Source organism: Achroia grisella, unplaced genomic scaffold (assembly GCF_030625045.1).
Source record: "Achroia grisella isolate CSIRO2021 unplaced genomic scaffold, CSIRO_AGI_Agris_v1 utg840, whole genome shotgun sequence".
Classification (NCBI taxonomy): domain Eukaryota; kingdom Metazoa; phylum Arthropoda; class Insecta; order Lepidoptera; family Pyralidae; genus Achroia; species Achroia grisella.
In genome coordinates this window covers 683,803-707,998 of record NW_026713038.1, presented here as the reverse complement: position 1 = coordinate 707,998, position 24,196 = coordinate 683,803, and the positions used below count along the sequence as shown (strand labels likewise).

Here is a 24,196-nt window from a genome sequence, read left to right as displayed (position 1 = left end):
TCAAGCTGATTTAAGCGACTTATTTAATAAAATAACATAACAAATATGTACGGAATTCGAACTATAAACATATAACTTCATGGTTGTTATTACATCGGTTTTTACGCTACCAGAAACAATAAATATGATCTGTAAGCCATTATAATAAATTGATAAGAAATTATGTCACTATATAGCTGATAATATCCGGGTAATAATCCAGTTTGGTGTTGGTGTTTGACAGAATGGCGCAACTTCTAACCTTGATTCTAGTGCTGTTTGCAGGTAGGTTGAAATTGACCTTCATCTTAAAAAGAAAGGGGTACCATCAACACATACCTTTATGGATGTTATCCCAGATTATTGTTAATTCAAGTCCACATTGGACTATTAACCCCATAACTAGGAATATCCAAGTTAGGTTGACCTTCACGCGATTCTATGTAGTTCGATATAGTTGGTTATACATTCAATATTTTTTCTATCTGAGTATTTAATTGAATTAGTGTTAATTGGTGGTTTGTATTCACACTCTAAAATTTAAAAATGTAAAGTAATAATAAAATTATTTAAAAGAGCAACACGCAAGTTTCTTGCTCGTTCTTCTTGTGATGAGACAGCTTTCCGAATGAGCGGTAGATTAAAAAAATGTAATGGCTATTCAAAAGTGCTTTAATGTAAGTTTATTTGAATAAATGATTTTCTATTCTATTCTATTCTATTCCATCTGGAAGCGATCGTTATAAATTCCTGGTAAATTTGTCACGATGGGCTAACTCTCATCGTCCTTCACAGCTGCCCCGCCAGCGTAAACCGTTAGCGCAAGCGGGTGCACTATTCCATTATCATCCATTTAAAAAAAACCTGTCAGTGTGGTAGGGAATGCAATACTTGAAATGGTATTGACGAAAAGATACGGCATTGATACCGTCAAAAAGGTGTTTTAAGAAGAAACATAATCTATGTTTCTTCGTCGATAATAACATAATATATACTATATTCTTTATATTTTGTATTTAGGTATTACAGACAAAACATACTTCTTTTGAAACTTTCATATAAGTACTGTTATTTTTCGCTGATATCATACATATAGTTAATATTGATAAGAAACTGGAAAATTCTGAGAGAGGATTTATATTGAAAGTCTAAATTTAAAAAAGTATCCAGTTTTGTATTAGATATGCGATATTATAAATCTAAAATCTTCTTGAGATGCTTTAATACTTGTCAACTAGATTTCTCCGTTTCCTTTCTTTCTTCTTCTTTGTATTAGAGTCATCAAAAACACATTACATATTCCTTAAATGATTATCGTGTATGGGTTTTTCTATTATCATACTCTTTCATAGTATTCACAACCGAGACTCAGTTTGTGATGTTTCCGATTTCAGGTACAGCATGTCAGGCACGACTGAACCGGATCGTTGGCGGTGAACTCACAACCATCGAGGAGTACACCTCGATAGCTCAAGTGGAATTCCTCGGTATCATCTCAGGTGCCTGGTCCCAGTCCTGCGCGTGTAACATCCTCAATTCTTTGAATGTGCTGTCAGCTGCCCACTGTTTTGCTGGATCGTTAGTAAACATTCTACATTTATTTCATTCCACTTTTTCATTAATAAATTTGGAAATTTCAGTATTTGTGACAATATTTAAGAAGCAGGACGATACCCGTAAAAACGAATTATTAATTTTATGGGTGTTATTAGTATTTATGTTACCTAAAATAAAACCTCAGTAATTAGTAATAATGTTACATGAGGAGACTTTGAATGGATACTAATAGAAAGGTGCACTCGCCTGTGGGAACGATGTATTGGAGAATGCTAAAATGAGCACGATCCAATCATTTTCCAATATATTGTTCGCTCAGGTAATGAATGACGGGGTTGCATGGACCTGATACACTACATTGCCAGCAATGGGTTACTAGTTCTCGTTACTACTATCCCCCCATACACACATGAGAAGCACCATACAATAATAAATTAAATTCGTCAGTAGTACTGGTGATTGCTAAAATCCACGGTTGCTGCTTCCTATCCCATATGACGTAGTATAGTAATAGTAGTAGTAGTATTTGTCTTCCTAATTACTTGCTCACAGACAACAGTTTTAAGTCGCTATTCACCGCTTAATGCCCGCATGACGCCAGCAGTTTGCGCTAGAGACGACATAATTTTTCTCTTTCCCACATATACCGTAAACTTCTGTGCCATTCCAATTACATAAAAATATATTTGCAGCCAATATTCACCAACACACCGTCGCGTCAGAGCTGGCGCTACCTTCCGTAATACTGGCGGAATCGTATCCAACGTCGCCCAGGAGCACAATCATCCCAGTTATGGTGCCCTTGGGTTCGATGGCGACATCACCGTGGTGAGGTTGGCGGAACCCCTGGTCTTCAGTCCTGTAGTACAGCAGGGTGTTATTGTCGCCCAGGATGCAGTGATCCCTGATGATCAGCCTGTCATCCATGCCGGTTGGGGTGCAACAGCTGTAAGTTTCATATAATACCTACCAAAGCATACATATACCTAGTAAAATTGTAAATGAGTCGTGCACAATCAATACAGTAAATATAAAAAAACTTCGAGATTTTCTCGAGAGACTTCATGGGATTTTTCTAGAAGGGTATAGAGTCTGCAATGCACACGTGATAGCCTTGGTGTTTTAGTCGTTTATAGATTACGGTAACCGTTTACCATCACATAGGCCATATACTTACCACCGTCTTTGTATAAAAAAAATATTGTTCACGTTGTACTTAGATTTGTTATCGCAGTGAAACGAATGAGTTTGTAGAATTTTTGTCTTTGCGTTAGTTTGTTTCTTTGTTGAACAATTCACATAGCACCATCTAGTCACAAGCAAAGTTTGTGTTATGGGTGCTCGAAATCTGATAGATATACATGATATACATAGAAAGCACGTAGATCTATAAATACAAACAATCCTATTGATGAATACGAATATTTTGTATCATCGAAAAATTGAATCCGCGAAATTAAGAAGTTGTGCTAAACCGCTATATCGCCGAAGCCGTATGTCAGAACAAAAATATTGGTAGGTATGGATTGATCTTTCGAAAAGCCCGCAGACGAAGATGAAGCTATAATTATAGGTATTTTCAGCGGTTTAGTGCAGGACAGGCGCCGCTGCGTGTGTTTGTTTCTCTTATCTGATAAAGCGTATTAATACATAGAGAATATTTCGTCATTCCTTTTATAACTGTCTACATTTGACTATTTTTATTATATCTGCAAAGATAATTATGATGGAGATTTGAATGGATAATTTGATAGTTGAAGTACGCAAGGTGATAAAAAACTAAAAGTAAAACATAGTAAAAATCACTGGATCTTACCACGTTTTATTTATTTTTATTGAATTGCCGATATTTTGGTAGTGTTTCAATTGCCATGATCACGTATAAACTGTAGAATAAATAAAATTATGGACAGACAAATTCGTCCACCTTCACACGTCTTCGTTTGTTGCTACTATTGAAACTCGCTCGATACTCATCCCAGTAAACTATACTTACAGTATCTTCACGTATACTTATCAACATAATCAACGTGATTTTTCCTAATTTCACGTATAAATGTGACCGCGTCAAATATAAAATGAATGATATCAATGATATGGAAACCTTTGGGCCGGGTACGTGATGGCATAATTTTAGTTGATAATAGTCTTGTCATTTATAAGTTAAATTTGTTGTTTAATTACAATAATATCCCGGATATTTCACACAGCGCCATCTAGTCCCAAACGAAGCAAGCCGTTTATTATGGGTACTAGACAAATGATAGATATACTTAAGTTTTTCTTTGGTATAATACATAGAAATCACCCAGACCGATACAAGCAATTGTACTCATGAATGCAAATGTTTGCACGGTGCAAGTAAATGAACCCGCGACCATTGTAAATAAAGCGGCATACCATCGAAACCGTCAATTACTCAGCTGAATTACTTATATTTTACAGCAAGGTGGCAGTGTATCGAACCAGTTACGAGATGTCACAATTTTCACCATCAACAACGATCTTTGCCGTGAACGCTACCAGTCTCTACCCACCCCTGCTCTGGTCACCCCCAACATGATTTGTGCCGGTATCCTCGACGTTGGAGGGCGTGATGCCTGTCAAGGTGACTCTGGAGGACCTTTATACTACGGGAACATCATCATTGGAGTTGTCTCCTGGGGCCACGGATGTGCCAACGGAACTTTCCCTGGCGTTAGCACTGCTGTTTCTCCTTACACCAACTGGATTATTGATGCTGCTTCCTAAAGTTAAAGAATTATGTTTATAAATAAATTGCTTTTATTATTGTTAATTAATGGTAATATATTAATTGTATGAAAATAACAATGTAATATATCAGATGTTGAATATCCTACTGTTAATACTATCTCAATTTTAAAATTGTTTATTTTAATAATGATATATACAATATAACTCTTTCATATCGTTCCGTTTCCTTTAAAGTCATTATTAAAAAATATATCTTGGCTCCAATTTGCTGCCAAGATAAAAAAAAATATTACGGACTGAAGAGAACTTGAGAGCAAATATATATTGTTTTATTTATTATTTAAATGTACTATAATACTGTCCAATAGCATATAAATCTTTGAATCACGGATTTATACATAAATAATAAAGACATTGTATTTCTATCATTATTTATACATTTTATTGTTTCAAAAGAAGATACCCTATTAAACATCAAATGACTTCTTTTATCATTCAGAGCAAGCTAAAACGTTATACATATAGTAGCATTGTACTATGATTATAATAAATAATAAGAGATCGTTTTTGTTAACGCAAATAAGATGTATACCTATATTCTATTATGAAGTAAAAATAACAAGAATGCACAATTTTTTAAATAGGAGTATCATTTTTTAACGTATGTCATTAATCAAATAACAGTTAGGCAAATAAAGAAAAATATATTTGTGTTGTTTTAATGCACTTATTAAATGTTTTATTATGTTAAAGTCAGGTGATTTTGATGACAGATTTAAAACTTATTAATTGTCCCTGTGGATTTAGTATGGAGTATCTTGGCTCCAATTTGCTGCCAAGATAAAAAAAAATATTACGGACTGAAGAGAACTTGAGAGCAAATATATATTGTTTTATTTATTATTTAAATGTACTATAATACTGTCCAATAGCATATAAATCTTTGAATCACGGATTTATACATAAATAATAAAGACATTGTATTTCTATCAATATTTATACATTTCATTGTTTCAAAAGAAGATACCCTATTAAACATCAAATGACTTCTTTTATCATTCAGAGCAAGCTAAAACGTTATACATATAGTAGCATTGTACTATGATTATAATAAATAATAAGAGATCGTTTTTGTTAACGCAAATAAGATGTATACCTATATTCTATTATGAAGTAAAAATAACAAAAATGCACAATTTTTTAAATAGAAGTATCATTTTTTAACGTATGTCATTAATCAAATAACAGTTAGGCAAATAAAGAAAAATATATTTGTGTTGTTTTAATGCACTTATTAAATGTTTTATTATGTTAAAGTCAGGTGATTTTGATGACAGATTTAAAACTTATTAATTGTCCCTGTGGATTTAGTATGGAGTATCTTATCATTAAACAAAACTATTTCTTTATTTGGTTTTGATGATGTAATATTATGTTATCTGTGGTTTCGATAATCACCGCTTCATCTTCTGATTGATTCCCAAATAATACAAATTGTTAGATACGCGTAGTGGAGACAAGTATCGCACTGGTTTAATATACGACAACAAGATGGTGGGCGCAGCCACACAGGTGTACCAACATACATAACACAAATATATATGGGGGGAAGGAATTATTAGTAATGTGGACAATCCCATTGCTAGCAATGTACAATGTTAGGTCGACCTCCAAGCAGTTCCTTCTGGAAAGCATCGTGATAAATTCCTAGAGAATTTAACACGATGGGCTAATTGACCTGACCTATATTCATGTTGTCATCCTCCACTGGTGCTCTGCCAGCGTAAACCGTTAGCGCAGGCGGGTGCACCATTCCACTATCATCCATAAAAAAAATACAAAAATATAAGGGGAGAAGGAGATTGTTAGTAATATGGACTGATAACCCCATTGCTAGCAATATACCATGTTAGGTTAGGTTACGCAGTTCCTTCTGGAAACCATTCTGATAAATTCCTAGTGAATTTACCACGATGGGCTAAACTGACCTCATGTACATCTTATTATCCTCCACTGGTGCCCCGCCAGCGTAAACCGTCAGCGCAGGCGGGAGCATCATGCCATTCTCATTCATTAAAAAAATACAAACATATTAAATTTATAAAAGTATACTTTTTATACTATCTATGTTTCATGTAAATATATAAGAGTACCTAATATGCCTGATATTAGGTACTCGTATGTATTTACAAACAAAAGTATTTAATTATGTTTATCAGTTGTATATGTAGTACAAACACTGTTTGGTTCGAGACTAGATAGCGTTCTGTGATATATTTACAGTCATTTCATAATTCATCTCATGTACGCAGATATATAGTATAGTAAACAACCTGCAGATTTTGTCAAGTTGAAGAGGAAACGTACATATCCTTTGCACTCATGTATGAACATAATATTTCCTTTGTAAAGTTTACATACACTAAATCTTGAGGAGATAAAATCCATCTTAGGAATATCCTTCAATACTTGTCATTGACGGGTCTATGTAGCTAACTTTGAAAAAGGGCGAGCACAATCGACGATCTAGGCAGGTCGCAGCGCTACAGGTCTTAGCATGTGACAATTGCCCAAAGCCCTCCATAAAAAAAATAGTACCGTAATAATAGTAATAACACTGGACAATTTACGATTCACATAACGCCATCTACTCGTAGTCAAAACTAAGTAGAGCATTTACTACGAGTAGTAAACCAACCGGAATGGACTTACTTAATTACATATTTCTTCGTAAATACATACTAAATATACGTATACAATAGACCAGGGGTGGCCAACAGGTCAATCGCGGGTTCGATTACCTTCGATATTTAGGTATATGTACAACTATATTTTAATATGTAAGAAGTTTTACAAGCCAATAAAAATATAAATTTGTGTGTTGTACATTTACAAAAATTATCTTAACAATTAACAAAGAAGTTTTGCTCTTTTAAATAGATAAAGTAAAAACTACCAAGCGTTATTAATTCATAAGAGTCAAAATATTATACCATATATATAATTAATTCAGTTGCGAAATAAATCAGTTGTATTTATGAGAACAGACCAGTCTCTACAAGCAGCGTCCATTCAGAAGTAAGATGAATAAGCCAGCTATCATTGCATTTAACTATATTTAAGAAATGTAACAGATTTTAGATGATTTAACGGTATAGGCTGGTGGGGCACCAGTGGAGGATAATAGGGTGAGAGAAATTCACCAGGAAGTTAACATGATGGTTTCCAGGGCAAACCGCGTGGAGGTCAACCTAACAGGCTACATTGCTTGGAACGGGTTTCATTAATCCACATTACTAACAGTCCCCTTCTCCCCAAGTGGCACCGTTACTCCTATATTGAATAGCAAAAAGTACATGACGTCATCACATGACGTCCGTAGAAACCCTCATGCATTTCATTCTGGAAGACTAATTCTTCATATCAGTCGTCATGTCTTCGTACCCTTGAATTTTACGATAAGACCCTTAGATCCATATACAGTTTATAAAGCAAGCATATTAGTGATTGAAGTAAGTGAAATAGAGGTTATGACAAATAACCAATGTGACTAAAAAGGAACTTCACAACTATTTATTAAAAAAAAAACAATTGTAAAGATGTGTATATTTATGAGTAATACGTATAACAACTATATATGTATAAGAGGGCTTACAAAGAAGTCAAAAAATCGACATAGACTGGTCTAAAAGTCAACAATAGGTCAGGTTTCCACACTGAATATCTGTAGTCTCATACATATTAATAGTAGCGGAATTAAACAAAACAATATAAATACATTAAATAAATAATTTGTATTCAATCCTTAATACAAAGAATCTTACTTATGAATAAAAATGTTTGCAATGTTTGAGGAATCGAGCCCATGACCTATGGAAGTCTGGCGGTGTGCTGAACCGTTAGATCATCGAGGCCATCGTGAATGAAGAAGCCTATATCCGTCCTTGTGTTATAATCTAATTCATTCATTTACTTTCAGTCGTTTAATCGTGAAAATGTAACAAATATACAGAAAGACATCCTTCCGAATTTATAATGTTACGTATGAATGGATTAGTATGAATGAGGTAAGGCACCAATTTCGGAGGTATATAAGTTTGGTGCAAACGGATGTCAGACGTATCTTTGTTACTATTATTACTTATAAACTAGGTTACATTGATAAAGATTATTATTATACCATATTAGCTATAATCTGCGACTTCGTCTGCAAATACATTCACCCCTTATTACTTAATAACTTACTTCTTATTATTTTAATACATATATATTATTAAATTAGGTATTATTTTGGAATTAGGCGTACTGTTGGGGAAGTCCATTTCATTGCTTAATGGATTTGTATTATTTTGTTTAATTTCACTACCATTAGCATGTGTGAGACACAAATGTTCAGTGCGGAAACCTGACCGCGACCTTCCCCATTAGTGATCAAATTGCGCCCGTTATTGGATCCATATTGCGAAACGTGTTTCGCATCTAAACGAGGCATCATCAGGCAATGAATAGAGTTTGGATATTATTTGAAAGCCTAGTGCTGACTGTTTGAAGTCGTAGTCTAGTCACCAAATAGTTGACACTATGCTTCCTAACTATGTCAAAATCTATTCATTAAAAAGGCGCCCCTTATATCGTAAATCCACGCAGACGACTTTTTGCAGTCTAGCTCAAGTTGAAAATGCAAAATTTGGTTTATTAAAAAATATTTATTGTACAGACATCCAGACAATGCAGTTATATGCTCGTCGTTTACGATTATATTATATATATAATTTTATTGTAGTAATATGCGTCATTAATATACCCTATCTAACAATATGTACTAATAGTAACGTCAGCCAATATGAATGAGTAATTGAGTAAAGGATTTAGTAAAATTATCAATGATTTGTGACTGTTGAAATAGGATATTAATAGTAATTATATACAATAAAACTAGATAATGTGATTGATAAAATGAAGTTATAAAGTCAATACAATTTTACAGTTTCATTATTCTCCTTCTAAATAACACGTATTTGATCAATATGATAGGAAAACTGGCCTTGGGCGTTGTGCTGTTGGTAGGTACGTACTATTTTGTGAGTTTATCTATAAGTCTAAAATCTAAACTAATGATGCTTAAAGGGAAATAGTAATTACTAAACTATACCTACTATTCACCGGAATAACTAAATCTAGGCTCCTAGACAATACAATTCTGGAGGCAGCTCCTTGTTTAGAAGAAAGTGTTAAAAACATTTCTTTCAATGCCAATTTAGTATTATATATTTACAATGTATTGTATAAGTCTATAATTTTTTAAAATATTAATTTAGTTTATGATGAAAATAAAATCAAAAATTATTTAATCATGTAGGACATTTTAGCAGCTAATGAATATCAAAAATTTTTGTTTTCATATTTTGCCCTACCGTCCAGTTTAGTATACAGATTCAATTGAGAACAACTGGCAAAAAAAACTCAACTGATGATAATGGATGATGATAACAGTAATGATCTTTATGCTGATGGTGATGCTATATTTTTAGGAGCAGTGTCCGCAGCATCAAGTCCGAATAGAATCGTAGGAGGTAACCCCACGACCATTGAGGAGTATCCAGGAATAGTTCAGGTCGAATTCAGTACACTATTCATCTGGTCACAATCATGTGCTGCTAATGTGCTGAATTCACTCTACGTTCTGTCTGCTGCACATTGCTTCGGAGGAATGTGAGTATAATTTTTTTATGGAATGAGAAATAACTGACGAGCCATGTGCTGCTAATGTGCTGAATTCACTCTACGTTCTGTCTGCTGCACATTGCTTCGGAGGAATATGAATATAATTTTTTTATGGAATGAGAAATAACTGACGAGGCACTTTTTGTAAGTGGTGACAGTTGCCTATATACAGGAGCATCACAACGCCCTTCGCCTTACCATATGACACCGGTGATCCTCATTATGCGTTGTCATTGCGGATACTTTAGATGCCATGCTTCTTATCCCGTAATTTTAACTGCATTACCTCACTCTATAACCCAAAATACCATACAGCTAGAGCACTGCAGATAGGTAGTGTGTTTGGAACATACAAAAGATTTAGAATTCTTCGAATTTTGTTTCTAAATTTTTTTTTAAAACAAGAAAAAATTTGGTTATATGAATATTATACATAATTTTTTAAGGTTACAAATATGCCATTAAACTTTTTTCATAGGTCTTGTAGTTTTGTGGGAATTTAAGATTTACTTCTCCATCCATTTCTCCACCTCCGTAAATTATTTACATCGTATTAGTGATGCTACCATTTTTTTAATATTACCGCCTACATGAAAAGCTAATTTAAATCCATTTTCTTGTTTCAATGTTCAACGTGTTCAAACAATCACTTCATTACTATTATTAATTTTCATTTTGTCAGATTATTCAACGTAAACAACCGCCGTATTAGGGCTGGCACAACCGACCGGAATTCTGGTGGCATTATAGTCTACGTAGAAGAAGCTATCAACCATCCCTCCTACAGTGCCCTGACTTTAGATGGCGACATCAGCGTGGTCCGATTGTCCGATAGATTGACCTTTAGTAACACAATTCAACCAATTCCTATCGTCGTCCAGGACTTCGTGCTTCCCGATAATTTGGCTGTGGTACACGCTGGTTGGGGCGCCACTTCAGTAAGTATTTATTTATTTATACATGAATTAAATTACTTATAGAATTACATTAACTAGTGGCCGCCCAGTGGTCGAAATTCGATAATAATTTAAATTATAAGAATTAATATTATAAAGGTTCTACAAGGTACAAAGGTTCTATAAGTAAACAAAAGAGTATATATGTGTGTTGAATATATGGTAGTGTAAATATTTTTTTTATTGATATGTATTTATTATGCATAATTAAAAAAATTTTTAACATTTTACATAAACTATCCTCTATATAAACTATAAGTGTGTGAAATTGTATATATACAATTTCATATATATACTATTCTGTCTGAGTAACTTTTGTAAAATGGGGTACAAAGTTTTTGCGTCATATACTTATATATAGATTATTTACTGCATTAGAATTTTATTTCTAGTATCTTGGGGGCTGGGAGCATGTATACTAAAAAGTAAACGATGTATCTGTCAGGCAGGAGTTAGCCTTCAGCCGCTCCATATGTCCTTCCGTAGAGTGCCATCAGCACTCTCCCCCTATCGTTCGGTGAAGCTGTAAAGGCCAGCTGCGGTCAACAAATTTAGAGTAGTCCGAGCAAAAAAAAAAACTAAATATAAAAGCTTCTGAGGACTGAAATAATTTAATTATTAATTCCTTTTCTACAGCAAGGAGGATTTGCTTCTCCAGTACTTCAGGATGTGGAAATCTACTCCATTAACCGTCAGCTCTGTCATCAGAGGTATCAAACATTGTTTCCCCGTCGATCAGTGACGGAGAATATGATCTGCGCTGGTGTTCTGGATGTTGGTGGTCGTGATGCATGCCAGGGTGACTCTGGAGGTCCCCTATACTTCCAAAACATACTCGTGGGTATTGTGTCTTGGGGTCAAGGCTGTGCGGATGCTTTCTTCCCCGGAGTTAGTACAAATGTAGCCTCGTATACTAACTGGGTTATATCAACTGCTGTTTGATTTTAGGATAAGAATTAAATGTGTTAAGTATTTTTAATGCAGTATTTTTTTATCTTATTACCTACTTTACCCTTCAGGCAGAATTCATCATGTAGTATATAATTCATTTATTAACTGAACTGGCTGTTACCCGCTACTTTGTCCGCATGGAATTTAACTATTTTTTTTATAAAAAAATTAATATTCTAAAATGAAAGTAGCTAAAGTTACTTCCTATAACATAACCTATCTGTGAGTGAAAGTCGCGTCAAAATCTGTCCTGCTATTACAGACATCAGGAAGAACAAACAGACAATCTTTTTTTTAAATTAATATAATTATGTAATTACCGTACATATTACATTTAGAGAAAATCTGTTAATATGAAATTAGACAGAAACACTTAAATTTCATTTAATTGTTATATTATGTTTAGTTTTATTATATTATTATATATAGGAAACGTTTGAATTTGTGTATAATGAATAAACTCGAAAGGTTGAGTATTCCATTCATTTGACTTACCTTAATTTATTTCATTCATCGATAAAAAGCTACTATAAAAGCTAGTAGCAGTGGATGATTTCCATCTATAGCCATCTTGTCTAATAATTATTTTAATAATATGATTTATTTCTGTAATATTCAATGATATTTTCTTGAAAATCCACAAATTCCGCTGTTTATTTGGTATTTCAGAACAGCGCCATCTAGTTATAAATTTAGAAATGACTAAGACAAAACATGAAAAGCAAGGGGGTTATTCTAGACTGTTATATAAATTCTCGTTATAAAGATAGAGGGCACAAGCAGTATCATAATAATCTGTGCTCGTACATAAAAAGAATCCAGATTACACCATAATTAATACTTAATGAAAACTCCTAATTCACTAATGAAATTGGCACTATTCTGTAGACATATCTTATATGTCACATAACCGAAATCAATCAGCTTATAATAAAGTTTTTTCTCTTAATTAAATGATGAAATTCCAATTGCAATGAGGTAGATCTTATCAGAAAAATTATTAGAAAACCAAAAACTTATTGGAGCTAATGAAAGTCAGTTTTCTATTTGGTAATATGCGTTTTATAAAAGTTATTTTAGTCTTTAGTTTCTAAAATTTGATTATCACCTATTATTTAGTTCTGTACGCCTAGTATAATAGTAGTATGAAAGCGGTTGGCGGCCAGGTTTATCAAAAAAATATATTCATTCAGTTAAATATTTAACTAATAACTACAATTGCTAAAACCATGACTGTGATTTGTATATTTGCATAATCATTGTCAAAGTTTTTTAAACAAATGCAATTTTATTAATTGACATTAGTCTATTAAAAATGTTATTTTGGTCTAACGAGTGGGGCTAAATTGATACCTACATATGCATATGAGCTTCACGAATCATTCAGAATATAATGGGACCCCAAGTGCAGTCTGTTTAGATTACGAATCCGTACAAATAAAAATATACAGTGGACTGAATTTTTGAAACGAAAATAATTAAGGAGAAAGTAACTACGATTTTGCCTAGGAAGAACGTCTTCCATACTCCGAAAACTCCAAAGTAAGCAATGTAACATCAAACTTACTCACCTTTTGTAGTTAAAAACAATAATATTAAATCGATAATTTTAATAAATTTCTTGTCGTAAAATAGTTAAAACTATGGGGCGTCCTTTTCCTTCCAGTTCTTAATTTCAATTGCTTTTTTCTTCTAAATTTGAAATTTATGTAGCCTCATGTTTTTATTGGTGGCCAGTAGTATCAAGCGCCCTATGCACCAGTAAGAAAGCCGGTGTTACAACCTTCTTATACTAAGAAAGTATTCTGAATAGGGATCCTTATAAACTTACAGATCCTTATAAAAAATAATTTTTATAGGGATCAAGTTTTTTATTGAGTTTCAGCATTTCAGTGTGTTAGACCTACTATATATTGTGTATTTTGAAAATCAAGAATGTCAGGTGTTATCGCTATACATATCTGTTCATTTTCACTGAGCTTTTGCTCATAATTTACCCTGGATTATATAGGATTTAGAATTAGATTTTGATGGGAGTTGCTGGCATCTGCGATATGTAATATAAGTAAACATATGTATTGTAATAATAATCTTATGTAATAAAGATACAGTCTAAATTCGAACTCTAGACAAATAATTAGTCCTCCCAATCCATCTTGGCGACCGTGACAGTTATTTTTTCACCATATTTCTCGAATTCAAATTAGTATTAGTTTTTCAGTATAAAAATATTCTCTAATATATCCTCTTATTGTCTGATTTCCTCTTTGTGTTTTGTTGTTATTTACTGTTGCAATCTTGCTTTCATCTTTTTTTATTAAAGATTTATTTACTTAGTTTTGAATAAAAAATTTTTATTCAAAAGTAAGAAAATAAATCTATAGGAATTGAAAAATAGAAATCTCTTGCGTTATCCTTTAGATAACGTAGGTTCGATTCCTAGCTTATTACCGACATTTGTATTCAAATTTTTAATAAAATAAAATTTCAATTTGTAAACATTTGTATGTGATCGTTTGTATTGGTCTGGACGTTTTCTATCTACAATATGTTATATATGTATACAATTAAAAAAAAAGTATTGTATGTTTTCTAGTACATATAATAGAAGCTCTGTTTAGCCAGGGACTAGATGGTACATTGACCCGGGATATAATATATAAATTACATCTTGATCATTTCTATAAATGAAGCGCGGATATTTAGTACTCAACGCACTACATGGATATTAGGAGGACAAATGTCCAGAGTTCGAATAAACTTTTAATACACTTTATTACATAATATAATTATTAATATATGTTTACTTACACTACATATACTACAACTGTTCGATATTTAAATCCGTTTCTCTAAGGTTGCCTTTAATATACTGTTCATATATTTTCTGTACTATGTCATGTATGTATGTTACAGATATAGTATAGCTAGTTTTTCTGAATCTAGACCCATTACACATAGGTGAATACCCATTCCCAGGTTTCCGATCAATAGTTCCCTTTCATCCCGGTTTTGTACTACGCATGCGTTGTCCGACATCTTTCTTTAACCAAAATACTCATTTATATGTTGTGAATTTTGAAAACAAAAGACTGGAACAAGTATCCGTGTGTTTTAAGTGCTAGTTGTCAAGTTTTATCAATAAAATGAGTCCAGAGCGAGAGTCTGAAGGTAAGTCAATGTGTTTAGGATTAATAATTTCAACAGTCAGTAGTATTGATGGAAACCTTGGTCTGTCCACCCTTGTTAGTAATTATTAACCTGATGAATGAATAGTCAGAACACAGATAAATAAACTAGGTAATTGCATTTCCAATTTTTAATAATATTTTGTATCCTCATCAAAGGTGATGTTTTCAATTTGACCAATTATAGAAAAGATTTTGAATTATTTCTTATGAATTTTATAACGATAAATATATAAAATTCGTACGTGTATATAATATTCCTATTCATTCATTGATTAATAATGAAATTGCTATTACGTCTATAGAAACCAGTATAAGTCTAAGTAAGATCTAGATCACTTATATGATTGAATATAATAGCTAAAATAATAAAACAATAATTAATTTTTTTTATTTATTCACTGTAAACAGATTAATAGAAGTAGAACTTTTTACCAATTTTATAGTGATATGTTAAGATTTATGATAAAAGTATAGTCTTTTTAGAACATATATCAATAATAATACTCACGACAATTCACTCAGCGTCATCTAGCCACACGCTAAGTAGAGCTTGTGTTATGGACACTAGATAACTGATATAGGTACATACATAGATGTATTTTTTTTAAATAATAATATAATAGTAATATAATAATCTCAGTACGATTCACACAGCGCCATCTAGTCCCAAGTTAAATTACCTAAAGCTTGTGTTATGGGTACTAAATAACTGATAGGTATACATAGATTTTTTTTCGTAAATACATATATATTATAAATAGAAAACAGCAAGACCGATACAAACAATCATGAATACAAATGTTTGTACGGTGCGATGAATCGAACCCGCGACCATCGGATATAAGCCGGTGTGCTAAAACCCCTAGACCACCGAGGCCATAAAACTTATCATTATACATCTAATAATCAACATTATAATAACTTCTATATGAAACACGCCTTCATATTCCAGCATCAGAAGACATGTTGGAGTCGATTGACGAGTTAAAAGAACGTCTTTCCTCAATGAAGCGTATGATGGAAGAAAGGAAAGCGGCAGGATCAGGCACCAAGGACCTGTTCCAGGGTCAGGCCAGAAGTCTCCAAGGCACCACCATGATCGATGGCAACTTCTTAAGTTTTGTCTTCGGTGGATCTTTGATAGTTATTTTAAGTGTATCTGTGTATGCTTTCTATAATCTGTATCATGCTGTACTAAAGAAATTCCCTTCTACACACACGGAATTGTAAAATGGACTTACTTCTGAGTGCAGTATGATTGAAATTTGTATGGGATATGAACGATATTACAAATAATATGCTTGGTCGGAGCTTCATCTTTTAATAAAGTAAGATTTTTAATTATGCGTCGTTTTTTATTTACGATTGTTAAACGGGCAATGTGAAAACAGTAAAAAAATATTTTCTTACCTTATTATCTAAGGAAAGAGAATATTTTGTGTCTTCCTTCATTTATATTAGAACAATATAATACACATATAGAATAGGTGTAGTAATAATAAATTATCTAATAATAGTCTCAGGAAAATTCACACAGCGCCATCTAGACCCAAGTTAAGCCAGCTAAAGCTTGTGTTATGGGTACTAGATAACTAATAAAAATACATAGACGTACATAATATACATAGAAAACACCCAGACCGATCCAAACGATCATACTCATGAATTGAAATGTTTGTGCCGTGCGAGGAATCGAAACCGCGATCATCGTACATAAAGCGGCGTGCTAGACCGCTAGACCGTCGAGGTCGTCGTTATATTTCTCAGTTAACTTAATTCTTCTCCGAAAATAACTCATAGTTCTACAACAAATAAAATCAATGAATGTACTTATTAATCAATTCATAAATAATTAATAATATTTCTTACTCTATACATAATATTCTCGTACTAGCTACTCGCCCCGGTTTCGCTCGGGTGTACTTGTAACCTTCCTTTTGAATCACTTTATCTATTAAAAAAACCTCTTCAAAATGCGTTGCGTAGTTTTAAAGATTTAAACATACGTAGGGACGGACAGATAGCGACAGAAACTTTGTTTTATACTATGTTAACCTATGATTTCAATTTTTCTTTAGTTCTCATATATAATAATCTAGATTAGGTCTTATTTAAATTAATTAACAAACAATTTGTTTAAAAGCATATATTGAATAATAAGATAAAACATACTGCATATTAAAACAAATATGAATTACCTAAATATATACCTAACATATACTACGATACTTAACATACACGAGGTTAAATATTGTACAATATGTCATATATTTAATTCAATATAAAAAAAGTCGTTAAATACGTTTATACGTATCAAATTAAGTAAATCCTTACTTATTATTATAAATGCGAAAGTAACTCTGTCTGTCTGTCTGTCTCGCTTTCACGCCGAAACCACTGAACCCATTTAAATGAAATTTGGTACACAAATAGTCTAGACCCTGACAAAGGACATAATAATGCAAAAAAAGGGTTGCAAGGGATTGAAAGGGGAGATGAAAGATTATATGGAAGTATCGTCATTTTACGCGGACGAAGTCGCTGACGCAGCTAGTAACTAATAAATGCAGTTGTGAATAAAGTTTAACAAAAAAAAATCTGATATTGGCAGTTAATTGACTTTCTTTGAACTATTTTATATACCATTTTTGCCCGGTTCTATTTATACCTTATCAAAATCCTGTTTAATGCCTACATCATTAGCTATGCGCATCTATCGATTTAAAATTGACAAAGTTTCAATATATTTTCCCTTGGGGATAGAATTAATCAAAATCCATTCTTAGCGGATGCCTACGTCATAACATCTGCCAGCATGCCAAATTTCAGTCCGATCCCTTCAGTGGTTTGGACTTTGCGTTGATAGATAACTATATCTGTCATCTTTGAGTTATATACATATATATAGATTTACAGGTTCTATATACCTGATAATATATAGAATCTGTAAATCTATCGGTAATCTGCACTACTGTCCAAATGACAGAGCAATATATGCGGAAAATAGAGTTCAACATTCAAGAACCCAATTACCTAAATAATAAAAAAAAATGAATACGCACAGCTGATAAATTAACAACAACAAACCTTATCACTTAGGGATATGAAAAATAGACAGTAGCTGATTCTCAAACTTAGTGAAAATCGTATAAAAATCTTAATCTTAATAATGTTATAAACGCGAAATGATATTTGTTACTCTTTCAAGCAAAAACTACAGAACGAATTTTGATGAAACTTTACAGTAATATGGCTTATGCATCAGAATAACATATAAGCTATATTTTTTTTTTAATTATTTATATTTTATTGAAGTTGCAAGGCGGGCACAGAGGAGAGAAGGAAGGAGGAAGGAAATTGATCATCGACAATAACAAGCACAAAACATTCATGTTAAAGCCATTAAAGTAAAACAAACAAATGACATTCGAGTTTGTAAATAGATGTTAATGTCTGCCCGCCCTACTTACATTATGACAGGTATTAAGTAGGCTTTCTGTCTCCCAAATTTTGGCGGGATATCTCATTTTGAGAACAAAGCAAAACGCAACCAACTCAGTGTTGCCATGTCTACATTTTGTTATATACATTATACTTGGCTGTATAACATTTTCTTATACATATTGTATTATTTTATGGAAATATTCTACACATATAAATAAAATTGGAGTGTCTGTTTGTAATATTGAAATAACCGTTTTTTAGTACTTGCATATGAATGTAAATACGGTGTAAATACATACACCAATATAACATTTTTACAATTTTGACTGTCTGTCTGTTTGTTCCGGCTAATCTCTGAAATGACCGGTCCGATTTTGACGGGACTTTTATTGACAGATAGCTGATGTAATAAGGAGTAACATAGGCTACCTTTATTTTTGAAAAATAAATTTAAATTCCATGCGGACGAAGTCGCGTGTTCAGCTAGTAAGTAATAAGTATGAACAACTAATAGAATGACATTTAATGCTAGAACTCAGCAAAGCTATTGCTTAGTTTGGAATTAAATGGCAATACCGAGAAAATTCAGATTAATGAAGAGTTTAAATTAATCAAGTTGTTGTGGGTAGGTTGTTTTACGGTTGAGATGATATGTTATGATCAAGAAATAATATGTCCGTTTGCAGAAGAACTGTACTTGCTTAATACTTTTTTTACAATTATGTCAATCTGTATTTGACACTAAACTATGTATTACATAATCTATATATATATATATATAGTATAATATATACATAATCGCTGAAGAGGTCGTATATACAACTAACACAAGTAAATACAAAATAACTTATAAAATAAAAACGTAAAATAATGTGATTCAAATAATTAATAACTATTATTTTATTAATTATTTGAAATCACATTTTTTGTGTCATTTTTTTTACTTAATTTATTTATAGATTTGTAATTAAACGTTACTGTTACACTATTATATGTAAAATAAATAATTGAAATATAACTATTATCCTATTCAATAAAATTTACCCTAAATCAGGGTTAAAATACCCCAAAATGGTATCACTTAAGCGGCTTCCATTACGAACGAAGAACAGGCAATATGGAATCCTGGATTACAATGGTAATTTACAAACAGTACATCAAGTTTGCATAACTTAGAACTCAATATCTTATGTATAAAACCGATTTTTATTACTTTTCTTATTCTGTACAATAAAGTGTACAAAAGGCGAGAAGAGTACGTAATGACAAATGATATTCTCTACCAGCTACACTTTATATATAAATAGAAAGCGTTGTAAAGTCATGGCGAAAAACTGTGACTATTATACTATCTTATTCTTAATGATATTATAAACGCGAAAGTTTGTGAGTATGGATGTTTGTTACTCTTACACTTTCACGGATTAATTATCCAGTGGATAAAGGGGCACAGTGGATCATATGGCAATGACGCCGCGGACGAACTAGCGAGAGTAGGATCCGGTATAGTGGTTGCAGGCCCCCTCCCGCTTATGCCAATACCATTCTCGCAACTTCGCACCTGGATTCGCCAGAGATCCACCGAAATACAAAACCAAAGATGGAACCTAACCACTGATTGCAAACAATCTAAAGTGGCAATTCCAAAAACGAACCATCGGTTAACAACACGTCTACTTAATCTAGATAGACATAACCTCAAAATAATGATAAGGACAATAACGGGCCATTGTTCCTTAAACAAACACTTATACAAAATTGATGCTACAGACAGCTTTGTCGGGGCTGTTTTGAAGCTGAAGAAACGGCGGCTCACGTAATCCTGGAGTGCACGGCAGTGGCCCAACAACGAAAACAAATCCTCGGAACGGTGAGGTCGCTCCGTGAAGCCTGTGAAGACACCAGGAGTCTTCTGCGCTTTTGGGAGGAGCTTGGCTGGCTACGTTAGTAGTCTGGCTCTACACGCACAACGGCCCGAATGAGAGGCTAATTGCGGAGAATGGAGTCCAACATACAATACAATACAATACTTTCACGGATTTTAATGAAACAGTAATATAGGTTATGCATGAGAATAACATATAGGCTATATTTTTTATTAAAATTTATGAGTTGAAATTTAACGCAGGTGAAACCGTGGGCACAGCCAGTATTATATAAATATCTGAACATCTGTAAATGTATAATGAAGTTATATAAATGAATATAAGAGTAAGAGATATAAGAGATTGCTTAATGCAATAAGGTCGTGTTTTGTTTAACAAATTTATATTAAGGTCTTATTTTGTAAATAATTTTCTTCGCACGTAAAATATGGTACGTATAGGCAGCTTATCGCAAAATAAATTTGATTTTATTTGACATAATAACGTGATGTTCATGGTGCTATTCATCAGCAAAATAAATTTGATTTTATTTTGTATACATGACATAATGTATCACGTGATGTTCATACATACATAAGGACTATTCATGTGTTAATTGTTCTACTACTGCTTGCCATCAAATAGATCATTAGTACCTACTACGCAGACGTATTTTTACAAAGTCTAATTCTATACTAAATAATGTTAGAAATACTTTAAAGCAAAGTTGTAAAAATTCTAAAATAAACCAGTCGCCAAGTATGGTACTACCTATTAAGTTAAGAGAAGTTAATGTAAATATTTGTTATTATTCTATGATAAAGCTTAGATTTTAGATAAGTTAGTTTTAGGAATTAGCACCAACGGCTGTGAATCCAGTTACCCGGGGTTTGTTGCCCCCGGAATTGATGCCGGGGCAAAGGGGTTCGTCCCGAGGCTCCTTCACCCCCCTAGGGGGATGCAGAAAACCAGTGTTAGTCAAAAGTTTCTGCAAATGTCATAACAGATAAAAGTAAGAATATCAAACAACGCAATGAGATCTGTTAGAATGGCAGATAAAAACTTGTAGGCGATTGGCCTATGAACTTCCATTAATTCCAAAACTAATTTATATTTTCCGTTACGCATTGTAATAGTCTTTAACATTTCGTAATAATATGTTTTTCGTAATAATAATATCTCTGGACAATTATCACAATTCTCCATCTATGTAGATCCAATCTAAGCAAAGCTTGTGTAATAGGTTTATATGTAGACAACTGACATGAATACATAATTTTTTTGTATCTATATACATAATATAAATAGAAAAACATACAAACAATCATAGTCATGAATATGTGTATTGTAGCAAGAATCAAACCCACAATCATCGGAAGTAACGCGGTATGCTAAACTGCTAAACTTCCCAGGTATGGTGAGTTATTGTTACCTCTATTTTATTATTACAGAGCCGAAGAGAGATTATTTACAAAGTCATCATAATGAATACATCTTACAAAACAAGCTGCTTGGTTAGGTCATTTCAGATGCCGAGCAGCTTGCCTTGTAAGCTGTTTCTGTTGAAGAGTAAGATATGAAATATCATCATCATCTGCTTCTTCCTTATCCCATTTATTTGGGGTCGGCGTAATATGTTTTTCGCTTCCATTCATCCCTGTTCGCAGCCATCGCGTTATTTACTTCCTTTCTTACCATATCATCTTTCACACAGTCCGTCCTTCTCTTTTTCGGCCTTCCTCTGCCCTTATAACCATCCACATTCATATGTAACACCTCTCTTAAAATATTATTAAGATATGAAATATGATATATTGAAAATACAAGCTACTAAGGCATGATACCTTAGTTTCATGTAATGGTAACGCAAGAGGAGATCCACAGTCACTTGATGTTGTTCATGTATAAAGGACGATTACCACTATCACCTAACTCGTACCAAATAGGCAGTATGGTTGTTTACCATTCTACTTTAAAACGAAATTAGAAATTCCTTGTTTTAATGCTTCACGTTTCATTAGTGTTGGCGATAAAATTATGGCTGTATCGTATTCTATACTAGTATTATAAACATAGAAGTTTTTGTGGAATGTATGGAAATTTGTTACACTATTACACAAAAATTACTAAATGGATTTTAAGCAAACTTTACAATAATATAGCTTATACATTAGAATAACATATAGGCTATAAATTTCAGGTATGTGAAACCGCGGGCACGGCTAGTTTAAAATAATTTTAAAATTAAAATTCTTTATTTTCAGAATGTAACATATTATTACTGTTTAATTTGCATATAAAATATTGTTTACATGGAAATAAATTCGACAATTAATTTTCTTAATCAAACAATAATATTCAAACAAACATGCACATAACTAATTAAGTAAGCTCATAAGCCGTAAGTAAAATGCCATGCTTGTCCATCCCCTCCAAAACATCAACGTATTCCCATGGCGAGCATAGACTCATTAACTAACAACTTATGCCTGTCTCTTTCTGTCCTATTCATAATTGTTAAAGCATCAATGTGTGTAAGGGAGACGGGAAATGCTGAAATTGTATTACAGGGTGGAAAACGTGACGTGCACGGAATGAAAATATGACTAGGGAATAGCATATGGCGTGAGTGAATGATACGAGTGCGGATTTATTGTTATTATTTTGGCACTAGTGTAAAGAATAAAAGAATTTCATAAACACTTAATAAACATTGCAAGTTTTAGGAACTAGAAAAGTAACACGAAGAGAAAAATATTGAGTAAAATGACCCAAAAATAACAGGTATCAGTGATCTTTTTATACAGTTATTTATACAGCAAGCTGCAGCTCGTTATATAAGAGAAGCTATTGGGCATATTCTTAGTATAAGTAAAACAGGAAGCAAAAGCTTTGTAGCCAGATATATGAAATTTGGAATAGCTAATGTAGATAGAGAAGGAGTACAGTAAATAAAATACTTTTTTACATTTTAATAATTATTAAAAACACATTATATTATTAAAACATTATTCACTTATAAACATTTATTTTAGCAAAGTTCAACAACAACATCAAGAAATTCGATCATAAAAACTGTTTTAACATATTAGTATGATTTAATATCATAAAACTTATTTGATTTCTTTCAGATTTTGTTGTTGAAAAATAATTTGTCTGTACTAAAAGTAATAAAAAGACAATAATTTAACTTACACATTTGGGTTTTAATTGTACGAACATTTAAATGTATTTTTAAAAAGAAATTTAACATTTTAAATAACATATCAATGTTTGTAAAAGTGAGTGTTGATGTACGTGGGCAAAGTGACTTCTTAAACCTACACTCTACACCGTTCTTAAACCTAGATCCGGGGTCACAAGTCCCGGGAACTGCTCGGAGTTACCCTTTGTGGCAAACGATGGACCCGGCACCCACACGGTGAATACACGGAATGCTAAGAAGTTCGTCTTTCTCTCTATAATTATTTATTCTAACATCGTACGTTTTTTACCTTTAACCTGGCGATAATGCGATAAAACATTAAATAACGAAAAAGAATTCTATAAAAATATATTGCGAAGGTAGAGTTATAATGTACTAAAAAAAGATTACAAACGAAACCAGTAACAGTCATGCAGTGGCTGAATCATTTATAACATCTGCACGTAGCATTCTGGTTTATGTGTATTGTAGGAAATATCTGTTACTTTAATACTCGTTTTCCCATGAATCCGTTCCGTTATCGACATCCCTACAACCCCCGCCCTATAGTAACAAAGTAACAGGTAAAATTACGAAAGTAGCCGTTCTTGTAGCAGTCTGCCTCTAGCC

General features: G+C 32.7%; 3 protein-coding genes across 3 annotated transcripts; all 3 read left to right on the top strand.

Moving 5' to 3' along the window:
• The first annotated feature begins 224 nt into the window (after nucleotides 1-224).
• LOC131852092 (trypsin, alkaline C-like) lies at nucleotides 225-4,287 on the top strand. The gene is made up of 4 exons (XM_059202716.1): nucleotides 225-264; nucleotides 1,374-1,557; nucleotides 2,229-2,484; nucleotides 3,982-4,287. The coding sequence occupies exons 1-4, from the start codon at nucleotides 225-227 to the stop codon at nucleotides 4,285-4,287; spliced, it is 786 nt and encodes a 261-aa protein (XP_059058699.1).
• A 5,440-nt stretch (nucleotides 4,288-9,727) lies between these two features.
• LOC131852122 (trypsin, alkaline C-like) lies at nucleotides 9,728-11,873 on the top strand. The gene is made up of 3 exons (XM_059202758.1): nucleotides 9,728-9,963; nucleotides 10,658-10,913; nucleotides 11,568-11,873. The coding sequence occupies exons 1-3, from the start codon at nucleotides 9,728-9,730 to the stop codon at nucleotides 11,871-11,873; spliced, it is 798 nt and encodes a 265-aa protein (XP_059058741.1).
• Nucleotides 11,874-14,908: 3,035 nt separating this feature from the next.
• LOC131852164 (uncharacterized) lies at nucleotides 14,909-16,411 on the top strand. The gene is made up of 2 exons (XM_059202805.1): nucleotides 14,909-15,053; nucleotides 16,026-16,411. The coding sequence occupies exons 1-2, from the start codon at nucleotides 15,029-15,031 to the stop codon at nucleotides 16,301-16,303; spliced, it is 303 nt and encodes a 100-aa protein (XP_059058788.1). The 5' UTR covers nucleotides 14,909-15,028; the 3' UTR covers nucleotides 16,304-16,411.
• The last annotated feature ends 7,785 nt before the right edge of the window (nucleotides 16,412-24,196 follow it).